This window comes from Suillus fuscotomentosus, assembly GCF_016647785.1.
Source record: "Suillus fuscotomentosus strain FC203 chromosome Unknown F5891scaffold_26, whole genome shotgun sequence".
NCBI classification, from domain to species: Eukaryota; Fungi; Basidiomycota; class Agaricomycetes; order Boletales; family Suillaceae; genus Suillus; species Suillus fuscotomentosus.
Window position 1 is genome coordinate 472,461 of NW_024539538.1, and position 18,331 is coordinate 490,791.

The following is an 18,331-nucleotide window of genomic DNA, read 5'->3' on the forward strand; positions in this document are numbered from 1 at the left end:
TACGTCTACTAGCGGCCCTGCGCGAAAAACCATATCCTCGAGCCTCGAGGAAACCGACAGGCAATCGCTAAATACCCGATTACCAAAACAAGACTATCGAGCACAGCCACGCATAACTCATGCAGTGCTACTCACGGCACGCACTGGGTCACTGAAGTTGCTTCCATCTGGCCTCCATGGAGCAAGAACATGTGTCGCCTCCAAAATCAGAGCCGCCCCCTGGCATCGTTCCTCGCTTTGTCAGGAGTTTCAGCAAGGCCAGCGCTACAACAGAGCAATCCACATCAACCGCTCATGCAGACGCCGAACAAGTTTTACCATCTTCCACATCGAAACTCGCACAAGCGAAGATAAATACTATAGACACGTTCTTGAAGTATGCACGAAAAGCGAAGAGGCCAGGATTTCCTCCATCCTCCTGGTTCGTGGAGGAAGGCAATCAAGGTCAACGACCGATCACTCCCACTGCTGCATCCCTTCCTGCTTCCCACATCATTGATGATGAGATACAGGAGGCAGGCAGCAGTGCGACTACTGATGCGATTCAATTTGATGGTGGTGGAGAAGTCGGAGTTGAAAGCGAACCACCAGAACCGGACACTCTCGCTCGAAAAATTCAAGCAATGATTGCATCACTGCCCTCCATACCATCTGGGCTACCCACTTCTTTCCCCCAATTCTATACTACACCATCCGGAACGCCAGTCATAGATTCCAATGACAATCCTCCCATTTCTTCCCCAGGATTTTCTGACTCAAAGTTGATGGCATTTCTCACTTCATTCACCGTCATGAATGGGTCAATCGATCGTGGGAGAGAGTCCGTCTGGTCTGTGTTAGACCGATTGCGATCCCCTATAACAATGAGGAATGGCACAGCTGGGCCAAACGCAGAGAGACCGCGCACTGGCGCGGAGTATGAAGATGACAATGGATCGGTGATGATGTACGGGCCTTTAGAACCCACCGAGGACTCGGAGATAGAGATCGCGCGCTCTGAGATTGTCTCACTCAATGGAGATGGAGAAGAGATCCGCACACCCCAGCTGACTTTCGTTCCCCTTCCATCAGAGTCGATCGAACAAGTCCTCGCCCAGAGCGAGAGTTTCGATAAGCGCAAAGGGAAACAAAGGGCGAACCCTGAGCAGTTCTCTTCCAGCAGCAGAGTCGAACCAAGGGACATGACTGCTGTTGCTGTAAGTGAGCAAGTTGAATATCGTGTCTGGCTCCCGTCGCCTACAAAAATATCCATTCAAGCTATGTGGTGGGGATTCCGAATGTAGGCGTTTACTGATATAATCGCACACCTTCAAAACTAATGTGGTTTATTTAGTTACCTTCCGCCTCCTGTGCTCGATGCTCTCAATGATAAGCAGCTTGAAGCTGCCAAACGCGCTGCCATGATCACTACCGCGCTGAAATGGCTACTGGATCATTTACCTATCTCGCTTATGCCACCGCAGCTGCGTACCTCGATGAATATTCTCCGCCGACTTGTACCATACCTCGGCTACATCGGAGGCTTCATTGCCTGGAGCTGGTCAGCAGTCAAAGTTTTTGATAAAGGTATATGCCGTTCATTCACGTCACTGAATCTTGACTGATCACTGTCACAATGTTCCATTAAATCTAGGGTATGGAGTAGTTCTCACTGCCACTTGGCTCCTCCCAATTGCTCTCATACCGGGAACGTGGGAGGCGACCGACTTTCCATCGTTGCAAGCGGAACCCCAGACCCCCGCTTGGTCGAAGTATTAACGCTGGTTTTGTTGTTCGATCACGATGTTTTTTGGACTTGTGATTTGCTACACACAGGAACTGTATCGTCATTCATGGAGTCTGTAGAACTGTACATACGTGTCTTGTTATCTGTGTTTTGAGTCGCCCATCAAGTATGGTAGTTGTACTGTCTGGGGGGACTGCATCTACTATAATATTAATCACTAGAGCTCAAGTTCATCAGAAAATCTAGTTGAGTTGCACCGGTGATCTTTAATTGCTTCTGCATATTACATATTACGATGCTGTTATAGCTAAAGCGCAGGACAATACCTTCCATATCGGGACCTACCAGTCTAGCGTCCCCATTTACGTTCGAGGATTATCGGTTCGCGAGCACGTTCAAACTGCGTGTACAGCCATTCAACGACCCCCGTCACTTCATAACAGCCGAACAACGCACGATCAATCTATTTTTTGGACACACAGGATATGTAAGACTTGTTCATGCTCTACAGTTCGGGATATGCAATCGAGGCACACTCGCCACAAAATACCCTCCACATATTTCGATAAGCTCGGGACTCTCAGTCACAGATACCCACACCAGGCTCGCCGGATAGGTCAGCCAGGAGACTTGTTTCGAGACGCCATCATGTACTTGCCCAAGGGGGATGGGTGGACACAGGTCGGTACCATGACTCGATGATCCTCGAGTAGTAGCGGTACCTTGAGCAGACACTGTATTAATTAGTTGTGGACTGAATTATATTTGAACTGAGCTCCAACTCACAAGTATGACGCCAATCGATAAGTCGAATACATGGTGGCGAGATTGCTGAGGTCACAGTACTTCATACCGACCAAGCCACGGAGTTGTCAAAAATTAGGCCAGGGCGCGACACATACCGAGTGTTAGAAGTTCCTTATAGGCAGAAGTAAAAAATGGAGTGTGATAGATGTACCATGTCAGTGAGATCCGCTGTCGTGAAATACGCACTATTTAGCAGATTTCTTCCGTTCGAGATCAACTGAACCCTTTCAGTACCTTGCATGAAGCCGTGAAGTAGTGTAGCATGAATGCTATATTGCCCGACGCCGTGCGGGGCAAATTGACATATCACACACGTAGTCTTCACATTTGTTGAATTTTAAAAGTCAACGGTGGCGGCGGCGTCGAAGCGATGGTTGATGTCGGAGGGGCGAATGAGTAGAGGCCAGGGCGTAATGGCGACAGCATGTTTATGATTTGTGTGGTGTGAACAGTGGACGCTTGAATAAGTTAGAATTTGGACTGAACGAAGGAAGACGAGTTTTTGTCGGACCAGGGCATTGGACTGGATCGGAACGTACGAGCAGCGGGTGCAGTAGTGTTGTGGAGGCACAACGGCGTTAGCGAGCAGGCTCCTCGGGGTCTTACATAGGCTTGAAGGAGCAATGCTCCTAAGTGACGCAACATCTAGGATCCGAAGACGAATAACCAACTAATAACAGGCCTAGGGGGTCTCTGAGTTGGAGTCCAGTTGGAGTCTAGTCTCAGAGGTCTGACGTCATCCTACTCAAGCATCATCTACATAAACCCCAATCCTTTCGGTTCCCAAACCACATCCCTGAACCATTGCATCCATTGTACAACCATGTCTGATTTGAGCCCAGAACAAGCCCGCCTCGATCCCTACTCCAGCCTCGCAGAGAGTACGAATGTCACTCTTCAGGAGAAGATCACCGGTACGCATTCCTCTTCACGAACACCTGATTCATCGCACTGACAGCTCGTCAGGTTTGCACACCGTCATCCAGAAAGCAAAGGTCGGAATGCTCGTCACGCGCGACGTAAACGGGAACTTGCATTCCCGAGCAATGACTCCTACTAAGCGTACGAATTTAATCTCCGCTGCACACTCTTCTTCATTCTGATACACTGGTTGCGTTTTAAAGCACTTAGCGACACGCAGCTGACCCTTGTGTTCCTCGCGAACAACGCGTCTCACAAGTTCGGTGACATCGAGAATGATGCGCACGTCAACGTCAGCTTCTGTGACGCATCCTCCACAGACTGGGCATCCTACTCCGGCAGAGCCAGAGTGACTGAGGACCAAGAATTGATCAATAAGCTCTGGTCCCCAATGTGCGTGTAACTGTGTTGTGCATTGTCATATTTTGACTGGGCGCAGCCTTACCGGCTACTTCGGCGACCTAAAGGATGGTGTCCACAAGGGCGACAAGACTGATCCACGCGTCGCCGTGATCGAGGTCGTTCCGGATGAGATCAAGTACTGGATTACGAATCACTCCTCTGCGGTGCGTACCACGGAAGTGGCTTATGCCGCTGCTACGGGCAAGGCTACGGCTCCTGGACAGTCGCGCATCATCAGCAAGGAAGAGGTCAGTGTTCACGTGAGTGAGGAGTTGACCTCGATCTAATGTTTGTTTGTAGGTTCAACTTTCGCAAGGACTCTAATCCAAATGGTTATTTTTCGGTCGTCATAATTGTACTACTTGTCAGAATCTGCCCTGTAGTGATATCAGAAGTTTTGTTTCAATACATGGACCGCTCGAGGAAATTAATTCCTGTGTATTGCGTATGTCCTGTGAATTCCAATCAATTTCTGTATTACAAGGGGCGACTTCCCCTTCTAGTCTGAGATGACAAGCGATGAGACGACAAGGAATCCTGATTCTCGTGCATGGCCTCGGCGTAACTGTCGCGCATATCAGGACCATAGAGTAAGGGAAGAGGAAAGTACTGTACAGTAGTTTGTATCTAACCAATTCTTCTTCAAGCTCTTCGTTTCGCAGCCGAGCCATTACAAGCTGGTTCTGAACGACCGCTGAGTCAATGTATGGATTCAAAAATGTAGATTACAGCTTACAAGAATTTCGACATGCTCTGCATTTAATTGCGCCATATTTGTATCAAGTTCTTTTCTGTAATTAAAGTCCACGCATTCAAAGATGGTCAGCTGTACCTGCCAACGAGTACTCACACCTGCGCGGACAGGCTGCGATTGGTGTTTCGCAACTTATCGATCTCAATGGCATGTGCATCTCGGGTCCGAACAAGGTCCTCATACTCGTGTGAGTAAGCGTCCAACATGAATGGCGTGATCTTCACAGAGATAGCATCCAGCACGAACGCGTCTACATCATACTTAACACTCTTATCGGAACCGGTGATATGATCTTCAGATGATTCCAAAGGGTCAATCTATTGATTTCACTGTGAAGCAGAGTGCAATGATAAGATGGCGCAACCTACCTCATACCGATCAAAAATCTTGTTCTTCAGAAACGCGAGGATGTCATCAAACCTGAGGTTAAGTAGCTTGTCTTCATTCTTCTGGAGTAGCACGATGCTGAATGCAAAGATGGCTTCGATGCCACTGGCCAAACAATTGTCGTATATCCGGACTACAATTTCTAGGGGAAACCTGAGCTTCCACTACTAAGTTATGCTATACACCATGGAAATTGCAGGCGTACCGATAGCTGAAGAGCGTTAGAAACCATTGCGAGCAAAACATGCTAGATTTTATGCCTTGTCTAAGGAAATGAACGTGGAGCACGGGTAGTAATTCTTCTATCAATCGGTCGAACTATTGTCGCTTGAGACAGTGACCACAGATACACTGAGAGGCATACCTGGTACTAATATCAGAGAGTAAGTGTGAGTGAAAATAAGTGTTGTATTAGATCTCCACATACGAGCCGGAGCTGCAGTTTAGGCATCTCTGGGAGGAAATGACCCCGTAGACCATAAGAGTGCATTAACCTCACGAGGAGCGAGAAGGCCTCTTCATCTGGCATCTAGGTCGTGAAAAGTAAAGTCAAATTGAACTGGAACAATGAAAAGCTCACATTGAGAAGGAGTACTGCTACAACGAAAGGAAGACCTTGACAATAACCAACCTGAGGGTCATACAATGAGTATGCTTTTAGAACGTTGAAAAGATGTTCTTGGCCGATGCCCTGTCCATCGGTAAAGAAATTGTGGTGAGGAAAGGTTCTGTGAGCTGGAGGTCAAGTCATGACTATGGACATCTAAAAAAATCGAACCTTCCGAGATCTCTTGTGATTGCCTTTTCATGAGGACTGGACTCCTTGAGGAGCGAAAGGTATGTATTCTCTAGCTCAGCGTCCTTTGATGCTGCCCTGCCTCAAGCGCCTTGTCAGCGGTGGAGCTGAGTGTCAAGAAGCATCGTACATTAATTGCCACATCATTCCACGAAGCGCATCCGGAATCCCCTTCTCGATCGCTTTGGCTAGCTTTTGGGGATTCGAGGCTGCAAAACCCTGATAATCTAAGATACGAGATAAATACCGGATACAAGATCGCTTAGAAAGTTGTCACATCACCTGAAATAACGGCTCCCCAGAAACCTTGCGCTGGAGTCAGAGCTGAAAATTGGTGCATAGTCGCTCTTACCCCAATCTATGCCTCCCTGTTCAGATTCTGTTACCTCAGCACGTCGCTCGTTATGGAGGCGCAAAAATTCTTCGTGAAGCTTCTGTTGCCCTTCTCCGGCACTCCGCAACGCTTCTATACTGCTTTCATCGCGGGTACCCTGTGACCCGATACGCGCAAGAATATTACTTCCAGGGGCAGATGGTATCGTTATTGTCGAAGCAGACTTCCTATGTGAGAAATGTCGTAAAGAAGAGAAGGCTTTTGAGGGTACCGATGAAATAGTCGTCCTGCGGTTCAGCTTCGGAAGCGTATCGTCCGCGTCTGCCTCGGTGACAAGGCTGGTGTCTCCTGAGAGCGGAACGGTTGAGAAGCTTGGATCGTCATCAAGGATCACATCGTTATAGTCGGACTCCGCGACAGATCCTCTTGGGGAAAGCTCCTCATATGTTGAGCCCTTCGGGGAAAGCAAGGTATCGAGAGGTGAAGGTGGATCCGGTTTTGATGCTACTATAACAGAAACATCGTTTGCGGTACTTCCGTTTGACATTTGAACAGATTATGCTGGAAGATGGTACATGGGTATCAAACTAAATGAGCACACGCGGCTTGTAAACCAAGGTAACTTGGTTCCAGATCGTCTTCAGTCTCGATTATGCATTGTCACGTGGCTTTCGCCAATACCAAATTTTCAAAGGTCAGTTTGCGCACCACTACCATGTGCACTCTTTCAAAATTCAGCGCGACGAGGCCTTGCAACACTCATAAATTCAAAGCGCTCACAATGCTTTGTTTACGAGTATCCCCGATTCCCGTCGGACATAAGCCCGTACTTCGTCGCGCAGTCACTTCCCAAGCTGAACGGTCTATTAATGTAATCTTTAAGAACACGACTGCATCTGTGGCCCATTAACTGGGCAGGTTATCATGCTTCTCACAGTGACCAGTCGCAACGTATTACTTCCCGATTATGATCTGCCACGACCTGCGACGATCAATGTTGACCTCAGGACTGGTAAAATAATCGAAGTCCGCTTGCGGTACATTGGCGATGGGGCGTGTAGGGAAAGCTGGGCCCCGGGGGAACTACACTTTGTTGATGCGGGAGATAAAACTGTTCTTCCTGGACTGGTCGAGTAGGGGTATTTCCTTGTTGCAAAGCACGACTGCTAATTGTCATAATAACAGTGCCCATGTCCATCTAGAGGAACCCGGAAACCAGGACTGGGAAGGCTTTTGGACCGGCACACAAGCTGCAGCTGCCGGAGGCGTTACCACTCTAATTGATATGCCCGTCGATTCAAGTCCGCCCACCACCACACCAAGGAACCTTGATATTAAACGTCACTCTGCTCGTGGACAGTGTTGGATAGATGTTGGATTTTGGGGAGGAGCGATTCCTCAGAATCAAGTAAGTGCACCAGCAGGTTCCAGCGTGTCAGATGTTTATCATCTACAAGGCCGAATCGGGACCCCTCTTATCCGCTGGCGTCAGAGGTTTCAAGTGCTTTTTGATTGATACAGGCATCGAGGTAACTCAAAGCCAAAATTCCATGCATAACTATGTTTATATTGATGCCAGCTTCACATAGGAATTCCCTTGCGTCTCTGAGAATGACCTTCATGCGCACATGTCCTATCTTCAAGTAGGGTTTCGTTGAGCATACAAACGATGGCTATAATCTAACTATCAGCATTTTGCAAAGAATTCCGTCATGATTTTCCATGCTGAAATGCAGGCCGCTTCTTCACCAGCCCGGCACCGGCTTAATCCAAGGTCATATCAGGAATTCCTCTCTTCGCGTCCTAAGGAGCTTGAGATAGATGCTATCACTCTCATTACTCGCCTCCAAGCGATATACCCCTCAGTTTCCTGTCACATCGCCCATCTATCAGCCGCAGCCGCCTTACCCATCATCCGTGCTGCCAAGGACTGTGGATCAAAACTTTCCGTTGAAACCTGTTTTCACTATCTATGTTTATCAGCAGAGGATATCCCGGATGGCGCAACCGAGTACAAATGCACCCCTCCGATTCGCGAGGACTCTAACAGAAATCTCCTCTGGGACGCTCTCGTGGATGGTACCATTGATTGTGTAACTTCCGATCACAGTCCTTGTCTCATTGAAATGAAGGGGCTTGAATGCGGCGATTTCATGGAAGCTTGGGGTGGTGTCAGTTCTCTAGGCCTTGGATTAAGCCTTCTATGGACGGAAGGAAAGAAGAGAGGCATCTCACTTGGACAGATCATCCGTTGGATGACCATTAGAAATGCCGAGTTAGCGGGACTGTCTGGTACTAAGGGCCAGCTGAAAGTGGGACATGACGGAGATTTGGTGATCTGGGATCCGGAACCAGAATTCAAGGTGGATTCTAGTTCTGCTACTGCTCCCGTGACGATAACCGATCGAGTGATAGGTCTCGAAAGAACATCTGTATTTCAAGAACAAGTTAACTCCATATGAAGGCATGACCTTGAAGGGCCTCGTACACAAAACTTTTGTTCGTGGTAGATTGGCTTACGATTCGGCACTTCAAGATGGTTTCACGGGTCTTCAACCTTCCGGAGAGCTACTATAGGTACTTGCGCGACAATTCTTGCTTGTGTGCAGTGTGTTGTAAACTGGGCAGAACGTTGCAGTCTCGAATTTGCGGCGACCTGTATTAGTTTGGTGATTGGCGAAAGTCTTTGAAATCACTAGATCTGAGTGCAAGCAGCGACAGTGAACTTTCGGTCGAATAGACCAATCAAAGGAAGTTTACAAGCTACGATTGGCTAATTGGGCCGGGGCCTAGCAAGATGTTCATATATATCTAACACTACCAGCCAGCCGGGCTTGGCAACTAGTAGTACGAAGCAACATTGACCTTGAATTACTGGGCAGATCCGAGTCGTAGTACATACGATGTGAGTGTTCATTTATCATTTGTTTGGCATAGCTCAAAGCTTAATCGTATCTGCAGTTGATCACATTGCGCTGTCAGTTGAAACTTTCGATAAGACCATGAACAACCAGTCCCTAGTTGTGACTGGCCGGAATGTCCTGCTGCCCGGTTCGGATCAGCCGCAGCAAGCAACGATCAGGGTGAATATCGACACAGGTAAGATCACAGACATCCAAACAGTGTATGCAGAACGAGGTCCGGGCGGAGATGCAACGTTCATTGATGCAGGAGAAAAGTTTGTTCTTCCTGGACTAGTCGAGTGAGTGTTTGCCCCGTATCCCCATGAGAACCTGTCATTTGAATGCCTTTGCAGTGCCCACGTTCATCTAAATGAGCCTGGTCGAACGGACTGGGAAGGCTTTTGGACTGGTACGCGGGCAGCTGTGGCAGGAGGAATCACCACGGTTGTGGATATGCCCTTAAACTCTATACCGCCCACGACCACTTTGCAAAACCTCGAGATCAAGCGACAAACTGCACAAGGCCAGTGCTGGGCTGACGTTGGTTTTTGGGGTGGAGTTATTCCAGGGAACCAGGCAAGCTGCGGGTTTGAGACTGTCTGAAGAAATCACCTCATATTAGAATAAAGGCGGACCTGAAACCGTTGGTGGCTGCTGGAGTAAAGGGATTCAAGTGCTTTTTGATTGAAAGCGGTGTCGAGGTGAGCAAGATATGGCGTCCTATCATCCAATGGCTCACAACATTTGCCCAGGAATTTCCTTCCGTCTCAGAACACGATCTCCATGTGCACATGCAAGAGCTCCAGGTCAAACTGCATGTGAGGACCCAGTGAGCTACTAGCTAACTTTTCTCTCTCGCAGGATCAATCGACTGTCTTGTTGTTCCACGCAGAGCTTGAGGGTGATTCCTGCTCAGTGAAAAATCACGAGGAACACGATCCAACAGTATATCAAACCTTCCTCTCCTCTCGCCCTCAGGAGCTTGAGGCCAACGCTATCTCCCTGATTACCGTCTTGCAAGAGAAATACAACTCCCTTCGTTGCCACATCGTTCACCTATCTGCATCTTCCGCTCTTCCTATTATTCATGCTGCACGTTCTCGTGGTTTGAATCTGACGGTGGAAACATGTTTCCATTATTTGTGCCTCTCAGCGGACGACATACCAGATGGCCGACCTGAATTCAAGTGCTGCCCGCCTATTCGTTCCGAATCAAACAGAGATGCACTGTGGAAGGCATTAATAGATGGTACCATCGACTGTGTGGTATCCGATCACAGTCCATGTGTGGCAGAGTTGAAGAAGTTCGAAGAGGGCAATATCATGACTGCCTGGGGAGGCATAAACAGTCTCGGCTTTGGCCTTAGCCTTCTATGGACAGAAGGCCAAAAGAGAGGCATTAGCCTCCGTCAGATTATTCGTTGGACGAGCGAAGAACCCGCGAAACACGCTGGGCTTTCATCATGCAAAGGGCAATTGTCAGTAGGGTATGATGGCGACCTCATCATCTGGGACCCTGCAGCCGAGTTCAAGGTATATTATAAACACTTTCGATTTTGCCAAGTCATTCTTTAACGTTAACATCGACAGGTGTCAAAGGCACTTTTCCACTTCAAGAACAAATTCTCCGCATACGAAGGGATGGTGCTAAATGGAGTTGTGCAGCAAACGATTTTGCGCGGCCGCGTGGCCTACGATAGGGCGCAGAACGGCTTTGATGGCCTTACCCCCATCGGCAAGCTCCTGTGATTCCCAATGATTAACGAGGCGCTACAAGTCTTGTTAAATCCTTCTCCCTCATTCAGCTCAAGTATTGGAGTTGTACGATCTGTTATACCAGTCATAATATTTCGGAACGCTGTCTTTTCTGATTCCGTTAGCGCTGAGCTATTATACATCATGATGGAGCACGCGTACTATAATTAGAACCCCTGAGCGTGTTGTTGTACGTATATCGCTTAGTCGACGTACTTCAGTCAACTTGGCCTTTTGAATTCGATTAGCCACACCACCAATTCACTACGGGCAACAAACATGCCTGTTCTTAACAGAGTATTTACATGTACAAGGGCCATCCGTTCAACGGGCAGTTCTGGCGTCGCCAAATGTTCTGTATCTCCAGTGATGATTAGGTAGACATTCACGCCTCTATAGTTACTTCGGGTCACTAATCCGCGCTGCGGCCATATCAGAAACGACCATGCCCGACCCTGCGAGCCCGTCGTTTCTGCAGGTGGTAAGCTCATATCACAGTCGCGGGCGATGACTACCTCTGCCGATTCCCTCGTTGCTTTTGGACAACAACATGTCACCAGAGGCCTCGGCCGCCTCACAGAAGCTGTTATGACAAAGGGTGAGGGTTCGTACGTGACCTTTGAGGATGGGCGTAGGATGTTAGATTTCAGCTGTGGTATCGGTGTGACAAACCTTGGTGAGTTGCTACACGCTCCACAGTGAATCATCCACTAGAAGATACCCCACTCCAGGTCATTGCCACCCGAAGGTTTCCAAAGCTGCAGCAGATCAATGTGTGAACATTGTTCATGCTCAGGTATGATCTAACTTCGGAATGCAGTTTGAGATAAACTCACTCTTGGTACTTTTCTAGTGCAGCATCTCATTCCATGGCCCTTACTTGCGCCTTATCGAGAAACTCCTTCCAATCATGCCTGATCCCTCGCTTGATTCGTTCTTCTTTTGGAACTCAGGCTCTGAAGCCATTGAAGCATCCCTCAAGATGGCACGACAAATTACTGGCCGGCAGAACATTATCGCCATGCAGGGTGAGTTGGTGGTAATTATTCACGAAGAGCTTAAGCAGAATTTCTGGCCTTGCAGGCGGTTATCATGGTCGAACGTTTGGTGCCATGGCTGTTACAAAGAGCAAGACAGTCTATAGTGAAGGATTCTTTCCATTGATGGTAATTTTGGTGCTTAGGACATCTGCGACTGGACTAACATCATTGTAGCCTGGGGCATTTGCTATACCGTTCCCGTACTGGCACCAACTGGGATTATCGATCAATACGAGTGAAGAAGAGCTCGTCCGACTCTCATTGTATCAACTAGATCTTGTTCTCAAACAACAAACAGCTCCCAGAGACACCGCTGCCATCATCGTCGAGCCTGTACTTGGAGAGGGTGGTTATGTACCAGCCCCTGCATCTTTTCTCAAAGGATTGCGTGCCGTCTGCGACAAACATGGCATCCTCCTTATTGTAGATGAAGTACAGAGTGGATTCGGTAGGACTGGCAAGTACTTCAATGTTGAATATAGTGGTGTCCGACCCGATATCCTGATAATCGCAAAGGTACAGTGGATTGCTATGTTAGTCATGGCTAATTGAATCGCTGATTAACCCTAGGGCCTTGCAAATGGATTCCCGTTGAGTGGTGTGGTCAGCAGGAAAGAGCTCACGGATAAGTTAGTACCGGGTTCCATGGTTAGTCCATTACCACTAGCTCGTGTTTTCTCGTCCCGTTGATAGCACATTTTAAGGGAGGTACATATGCAGGCAACGCCGTATCATGCGCTGCTGCGGTGGCTGTCGCTAACGCCTTCCGTGAAGAGAAGGTACTCGATAATGTTTCGGCTCGGTAAGATCACTACACAAGCGGTCCAGAATTCTGTAGTCTCACAGTTTCTAGTTCGAGCGAACTTTTAACATCGTTAAAGTCCCTCCGTGATGACCCAGAAGTAGGGAGCATGGTCGTCGATATCCGGGGCCAGGGCCTGATGGTTGCTGTCGAGTTTGCATCCCCGTTGTACTCTCCAACTGATCCCGCACTGGTTCCGTCCGCACCGAAGAACCTCGCAAGTCGTGTGGCGAAGCGCTGCATGGAGAAGGGGCTTCTAATCCTCACGACTTCATTATATGAGGTCATCAGGTTCATACCTCCTCTGAATATCTCGCAGGGTGATTTGCAAAAAGGTTGTCAGATATTTGCGGAATCAGTCAAAGAAGTCGTCCGAGAAGGTTGAATAGTCGTTATTTTGTACCGAGTATCTGACATGTTTTGTCATGTTCGTCGAGCCCACAAATCTATGCATTTATACCAGGGTGTAGAATGTAGTTCCACCTGCGACTCCCACGTAAGTACCGTAATTAGTAGTGACAGATGGGGCCTTCCGCACCTCCAAGTAGTAACCGATATAGCAGATCAGCTGATTTGACATACTTCGATTCAAAAAAAAGATCAGGTGAGCCTGGTAACCACTATTTTACATATACACTATTACTTTTCCACCTTTGTACTAGGCTAATGATACAGATTTGAAATGACAATGGATTGGGCTAAGCGATCCACCGCGTTACGCGATCGCAATTCGCTGGGGTTGCTGGTCCGGTCCAACCTTCGGGAAGGACACAGTAAGCACTCCATTCTCCATCTTCGCGTGGACGTCCTCAGCCTGAAGGGCACAATAACCGTCAACACCAAATCGCTACACGGAATTCACATTGTTAGTGTGCTCACCTTGATTCCCTGAGGAATTTGAAGGGTCCTGGAAAATTTGCCATAAGAACGCTCCTGCACCACATAGCTGTCCTTGTTGTAATTATCTGAGCATTTCGACTCTCCGGATATTGTCAGACGATTTCCATGGACCTCGACATTGACATCCTGTTGTTTGATGCCGGGAAGTTCCAATGTCGCCGTGACCGTCTTGGTCTCAGAGTTCTCGTGTAGATCCATCCTGTGTTGATACGAGTCAACGACATACCTACATTGAAATTTATATTATGCTTACCTAGGGAATGCCCGATCACGGCGATGAGTCAAGGTAGTATTACCCTCGATGGTAGGGGAGGGATGGAAACGAGCATTGAAAGCATCGTCAAATAGCTTGTCGAACTCGGTGAATGGATCGTAAAATGTGCGCACTAAAGACATGATTAAGTGCAGAAATAGTAGATGTCGAGAGGTGTTTTGGTGGTTGTTATTGATCAACGTTGGAGGAGTTTGCTGAAGTCTGAGCGACTCTAACCAGCATTTATATACATGTCCGTGACAATATATAACGAACGTCTGTAATGTTCACGATGATACGAATGTCTTCTAGAAGTTACTCGGTATCTGGTTGAATGGCGATCGGCGACATTCTGTAATATTCCCGAGTTGAGAAGCTGTTAGTAAGGCGTCGAGTTCCATATTTGAACACAAAGGTTCTGTTTACATGTGTTTTGTTTATTACTAGAAAGGAAAGTTGGACTCAATCAGACTCCGCCGCATTGGCTAAGATGACAATTCCAAAGGAAGCCGAAGCATCCACGAAGAATTCGAGCATATTCGACTGCGTTCAGCTGGGAACGCTGCAACCAGACGACATCCAATAAAAATTTGGATGAGTCGTAATGTTTGAGTATAGTTAGGGAAGCCTGAGATGATGGCTTGAGTGAGCTTGAAGGAACCACTCTCAGAGGACAAGGCAAACATGTTGGAGATAGTCGATAAAAAAGTCGCAGTCTGTGCGGATGACGAGTCCATTCTCGGACCAAGTCTTTGTATCGAGGGAGGGGATGATGATGACTTTCCGAACGAGGTGGTCACATTGGACCCCCAAGAATAGGATCTCCGGTTACTCGGTGGATCGATCAACGTACATCGATAATCGGCTTAAATCGATTCTGCATATACAGCAATACCCCAGGCTACTGATACTTACGGTCATCGAATTCTGACCTTTCTATTACTTCCTGCCCCTCAGTATTCAATCAGGGTCGGTTGGACGTGTGATCGTCTAAACCTTACTTGGCATCCAGTGTCTGCTTCTCCCGCTCAACACTGGCTTCTCTCCAGCTCCTGCCTTTGTACAACACTAGCAGGATCATGCACTCGACGACAACCATTAGACCTGCCCAGAGAGTATACAGACCACCGTCACCAATAGTATCCTAAACTAATGTTAGATTTGGCCTTCTGCAAACTGTTATGACCCTGACTCACTTGTAAAGGAACCGCAATCTCGGCAGCGACAAAAGCAAACAGACCACGGAAAGAACTATTTGCTGCTACTGCCATTGATGAGCGACCAGCGTTTGCATCGACAAGGTATGCCAGTGTGCTTGCGTAGATCCATCTATCGTGGATGAGAAGTAAAATACAATGTAAAAATTCAGTGAACGTACACAGATAAAAATCCAGTGAGGAACAGCATCACACACACAGCGGCAACATGGACTCGTTCTTGGCACACCCAGGCGTATCCAATCACAGACAGAGGTGACCACAACATGGCGATTTTCGTGCTCTCGAGGCGCATCTGAATGAATTTGCATCAGCCATCTGCTGAGTCAGTGGTAGTGGTTCGACGTTCACCTCTGGGAAGCTGACCCCTCCATTTTCAGCCTTTAGCCGAGCAAGTGTCCTATCGGACCAATAACCGCCCGATATGCTGCCAGCTACGGAGCCTGCGATAAATAGATGCGTCAGGCAGGTGTTCCCAATACTTGTAATTCGCTTACCGACACCATAGACAAGCAAAACAAGGCCGGTCTTCAATGCATCATAATCATAATACACTGACAATGTTCTTGCGCATGTATACGCAATACTAAAGCTAAACGCAAATGTTAAGGCTAGCGCGAGAGGGCATAAAAATAGGTTTTCAGCAAGAAATAAGGGCACGCGCCTGATGCTATCAAGATAAGCAGGTTGTTCTTGCGGCTGACAATAGAGAAGTATGGAGGGAAAGGGTTGACATCAACCATGGACAGTTTCATGTCTTTAATGGCTGATGGTATTACCGGCCGCTGTGCTTCGATATCTTTCGATGTCGTCTTGTTTTCTCCACCCACTTTTGATTTCGAAATGTTTTGCGACTCGTCCGTCGCTTCCGACGACTGCTTTTTTCGGAGTCTCGAATTTAATATGTTCTGGTAAACCACACTCCTTTCCTTCCTGAAGGTATCCTTGAACAAGACAAGAAATGCCGAGAAGATTATACCTCCCCAGATGACCAAGAACCAGAAAACTGCCCGCCAGCTAAGGCCCTGTGTGAGTGCACCACCAAAGATTGGTCCTAACGAGGGACCGAGGAGAGGTGCAGAATAGTAGACACCCATCATTGTACCTCGTTGATGTGGTTCGTATATATCGGCCAGAGTGGCAGTTCCCATACCGAAAATTGCGCTTGACCTACTTAAAATGAGCACGGACATGAGTGATTGAGAAACTGTCCCACCCTGCGGCTTGCATGATTCGCATGCCAATCATCAAACCAATAGTCCTTGACACAGCCACGATTGCAGATCCAATTATGAAAAGCCCAATGGATAGAAGGTACACGAGCTAGGTTCACTCATATTAACAAATAACGCTCTAAGGATGGCTATAGATACAAACCTTGCGGCCCTTTATCTCGCTAATCGCACTCCAAATGATAGGAAAATTGCCTTGAACCAGAATGAACAGAGATATACTCAGACTGATATCTCCGCTGCTGGCGTGTAGCTGCTGCTTGATTTGAGCATTGGCGGCTGTTCCCTGACCGTTTAACAAATATTTGACACAACAGAATCACGGACGCAACCTACGGTTTTGTATGTTAGACCCCAAACCCGAAATCACTGAGGCACCAGATATAATGAACAATATGGCAGTCTGTAGTTGAGTTCAATCAATTTCTACTTAAAATCCATGTAGTATAGAAAGACTCACCTTCTTCGTGTTTGACCATATTCGAGGATCATCCTCGACCACGGCATGCTCTATATCAAGCTTAATAGGTTCATTTGGCAATATGGAACTGGGAGAATGCGATTGAGCATCAATATGAAATTCCACATCTTGGACCTCTATAGGTGACAGGTTCGTACTCCGGCTTTCTGTCATGGGGGTAAAATGTCCAATGCACGAGTTGACAATTGTATGACAAGTCACGTATGATTTTATAGATGGTTCATGGATAACAGGAATGTCAGAAAGAGGACTAGTGCCGGTATGATAAGAACATGCTGGATGGGAGAACTCCACTGACTATCTGAGGGGTCGGACAATGTGGCCGACGAGGGTGCTGTGCTCCAGTCACCCTTACATAGATTAATATGTATCAAGTGACTGCCAGATCTACAATTCTACCTGCTCATCGAGCGCTCGGTTTGGGATAGTCCAGGGATTGATTACGGACTCGAGTTTTTTTGGAAAGGATGGGCTAGCCAAGGCATGTAACGATGCGAAGAATAAATACACCGTCCGCCAAGATGAAGATAGGAGTGTAGTGTCCTGTCACCATTCTGAAGTAGATCGGCTCCTAGGTCAGGGTGAAAAAAACGAGTCCCTGCGGTCAATTACATCAGTGGCAGAGACCTCAACCACCGCTCAGTAAGCGTATTTCCTCGCTATCCATAAGTCGAAGTTAACATTCACTGCTCCTGCGCGTATCTTTTCTGCGTTGTTCGCGTTACTCCCTTAAACGTCGGGTCATCGCCAAGCTAGCTGCTCCGAATTCTTCCTCACCCCCATGCGCGTTTTCACTTCCTACGGCCTACGGACATTAGCACTCAGCATGGACGGACGGACCTCAATTGGAGTCACCGCAACGACGCTCATGGTCGAGCGCATTCCTTGGGACAGCACTTCCTCATATATCATTTTTTGACTCTTTCATCCTCGTGTCCTCATCTCTCTCGTGCCTGCCACTCTCTCCCATATAAAACTCGGGTGTGTTAGTGTAGCATCTCCTCGACAATTTTTTTCCATGAACGATGATGAGGATGCAATATGAAATTCCAATGACAGTCACATGTATGTAGACATTGATAGTAGGGTCGTGTGCACGAGGTGGAGCTGCAAGCTAGAAAAAGAGGGGAAAATCCAGGATGCAGCAGAAATCACTGGAAAAAGAATGTGAAGGCCGCGCCAATAGGGATAACCGACAAAAAGGATAGAGCCAACGAGGGGATGTTGACTGCGAGCGCGATGGGGATCTGGGGCTAGATTTTAGCGCGGACGTGCCGTCCAGTCTTGATGCGCTGTTCCACAAAAGAGATCGACCGGCAACAACGGCATAGCTAGGCCGTAGGTACCAGGAAGGAGCGAGAGCGAGATTGGTGTCGAGGGTTACGGACGGGATGCAAGGTTTGAAAAAAATAGCAGAGGATGCTGTGCGCAAAGGCCGCCAGCTCGACGAGCAGAACAATGAAAACGGTAGTACGTACTACGTTCGTACCTTTCCCCGCCGCAGTTTTCGGGGTCCAACGTCAAATCGTGACATGGTTTCTTAAAGCCGATCTATTTCAGAATGGTAAAAGGTCACACATCACTGTGAGGTAGCGCGTCCGAGGTCCGCGTATTCTGGGTT

The 18,331-nt window shown here is 47.8% G+C and overlaps 8 protein-coding genes across 8 annotated transcripts; 5 read left to right on the forward strand and 3 right to left on the reverse strand.

The window, feature by feature from the left end:
* The first annotated feature begins 119 nt into the window (after positions 1-119).
* F5891DRAFT_1145639 (uncharacterized protein) lies at positions 120-1,988 on the forward strand. Its single transcript, XM_041365009.1, has 3 exons — positions 120-1,279; positions 1,334-1,566; positions 1,634-1,988. Exons 1-3 carry the CDS (start codon positions 177-179, stop codon positions 1,756-1,758), a joined length of 1,461 nt encoding a protein of 486 aa, XP_041226205.1. The 5' UTR covers positions 120-176; the 3' UTR covers positions 1,759-1,988.
* Positions 1,989-3,267: 1,279 nt separating this feature from the next.
* Positions 3,268-4,201, forward strand: F5891DRAFT_301885 (uncharacterized protein). The gene is made up of 5 exons (XM_041371265.1): positions 3,268-3,447; positions 3,500-3,595; positions 3,658-3,847; positions 3,894-4,104; positions 4,157-4,201. Exons 1-5 carry the CDS (start codon positions 3,357-3,359, stop codon positions 4,178-4,180), a joined length of 612 nt encoding a protein of 203 aa, XP_041226206.1. The 5' UTR covers positions 3,268-3,356; the 3' UTR covers positions 4,181-4,201.
* A 132-nt stretch (positions 4,202-4,333) lies between these two features.
* Positions 4,334-6,674, reverse strand: F5891DRAFT_951905 (rab-GTPase-TBC domain-containing protein; the record flags this gene model as incomplete). Its single annotated transcript, XM_041375077.1, has 12 exons — positions 4,334-4,421; positions 4,472-4,539; positions 4,593-4,647; positions 4,707-4,927; positions 4,979-5,150; positions 5,203-5,315; positions 5,425-5,526; positions 5,578-5,725; positions 5,776-5,871; positions 5,924-6,020; positions 6,076-6,099; positions 6,146-6,674. 12 exons carry the CDS (start codon positions 6,672-6,674, stop codon positions 4,334-4,336), a joined length of 1,713 nt encoding a protein of 570 aa, XP_041226207.1.
* Positions 6,675-7,051: 377 nt separating this feature from the next.
* On the forward strand, positions 7,052-8,704 carry F5891DRAFT_1128492 (uncharacterized protein; the record flags this gene model as incomplete). The annotated part of the gene is made up of 6 exons (XM_041364284.1): positions 7,052-7,260; positions 7,313-7,535; positions 7,585-7,656; positions 7,717-7,770; positions 7,831-8,490; positions 8,543-8,704. The coding sequence occupies 6 exons, from the start codon at positions 7,052-7,054 to the stop codon at positions 8,702-8,704; spliced, it is 1,380 nt and encodes a 459-aa protein (XP_041226208.1).
* Positions 8,705-9,129: 425 nt separating this feature from the next.
* Positions 9,130-10,779, forward strand: F5891DRAFT_1188541 (uncharacterized protein; the record flags this gene model as incomplete). The annotated part of the gene is made up of 6 exons (XM_041367018.1): positions 9,130-9,329; positions 9,384-9,627; positions 9,660-9,731; positions 9,783-9,836; positions 9,892-10,563; positions 10,621-10,779. 6 exons carry the CDS (start codon positions 9,130-9,132, stop codon positions 10,777-10,779), a joined length of 1,401 nt encoding a protein of 466 aa, XP_041226209.1.
* Positions 10,780-11,292: 513 nt separating this feature from the next.
* On the forward strand, positions 11,293-13,012 carry F5891DRAFT_951804 (pyridoxal phosphate-dependent transferase; the record flags this gene model as incomplete). Its single annotated transcript, XM_041375069.1, has 8 exons — positions 11,293-11,461; positions 11,517-11,581; positions 11,639-11,813; positions 11,869-11,951; positions 12,000-12,341; positions 12,396-12,473; positions 12,530-12,627; positions 12,679-13,012. 8 exons carry the CDS (start codon positions 11,293-11,295, stop codon positions 13,010-13,012), a joined length of 1,344 nt encoding a protein of 447 aa, XP_041226210.1.
* A 263-nt stretch (positions 13,013-13,275) lies between these two features.
* Positions 13,276-13,923, reverse strand: F5891DRAFT_1173079 (HSP20-like chaperone; the record flags this gene model as incomplete). The annotated part of the gene is made up of 3 exons (XM_041365616.1): positions 13,276-13,474; positions 13,507-13,753; positions 13,781-13,923. 3 exons carry the CDS (start codon positions 13,921-13,923, stop codon positions 13,343-13,345), a joined length of 522 nt encoding a protein of 173 aa, XP_041226211.1. The 3' UTR covers positions 13,276-13,342.
* A 713-nt stretch (positions 13,924-14,636) lies between these two features.
* On the reverse strand, positions 14,637-16,863 carry F5891DRAFT_1164160 (MFS general substrate transporter; the record flags this gene model as incomplete). The annotated part of the gene is made up of 9 exons (XM_041365347.1): positions 14,637-14,924; positions 14,977-15,109; positions 15,159-15,292; positions 15,349-15,589; positions 15,658-16,167; positions 16,214-16,320; positions 16,375-16,508; positions 16,566-16,632; positions 16,690-16,863. The coding sequence occupies 9 exons, from the start codon at positions 16,861-16,863 to the stop codon at positions 14,778-14,780; spliced, it is 1,647 nt and encodes a 548-aa protein (XP_041226212.1). The 3' UTR covers positions 14,637-14,777.
* Between the last annotated feature and the right edge of the window lie 1,468 nt (positions 16,864-18,331).

Coding starts and splice junctions, on each gene's coding strand:
- F5891DRAFT_301885 (XM_041371265.1), top strand. CDS start 3,357: ATGTCTGATTTGAGCCCAGAACAAGCCCGCCTCGATCCCTACTCCAGC. Junction 3,596..3,657: donor AGCAATGACTCCTACTAAGC/GTACGAATTTAA, acceptor TGCGTTTTAAAG/CACTTAGCGACACGCAGCTG. Junction 3,848..3,893: donor AATAAGCTCTGGTCCCCAAT/GTGCGTGTAACT, acceptor GACTGGGCGCAG/CCTTACCGGCTACTTCGGCG.
- F5891DRAFT_1145639 (XM_041365009.1), top strand. CDS start 177: ATGGAGCAAGAACATGTGTCGCCTCCAAAATCAGAGCCGCCCCCTGGC. Junction 1,280..1,333: donor ATGTGGTGGGGATTCCGAAT/GTAGGCGTTTAC, acceptor TGGTTTATTTAG/TTACCTTCCGCCTCCTGTGC. Junction 1,567..1,633: donor AGTCAAAGTTTTTGATAAAG/GTATATGCCGTT, acceptor CATTAAATCTAG/GGTATGGAGTAGTTCTCACT.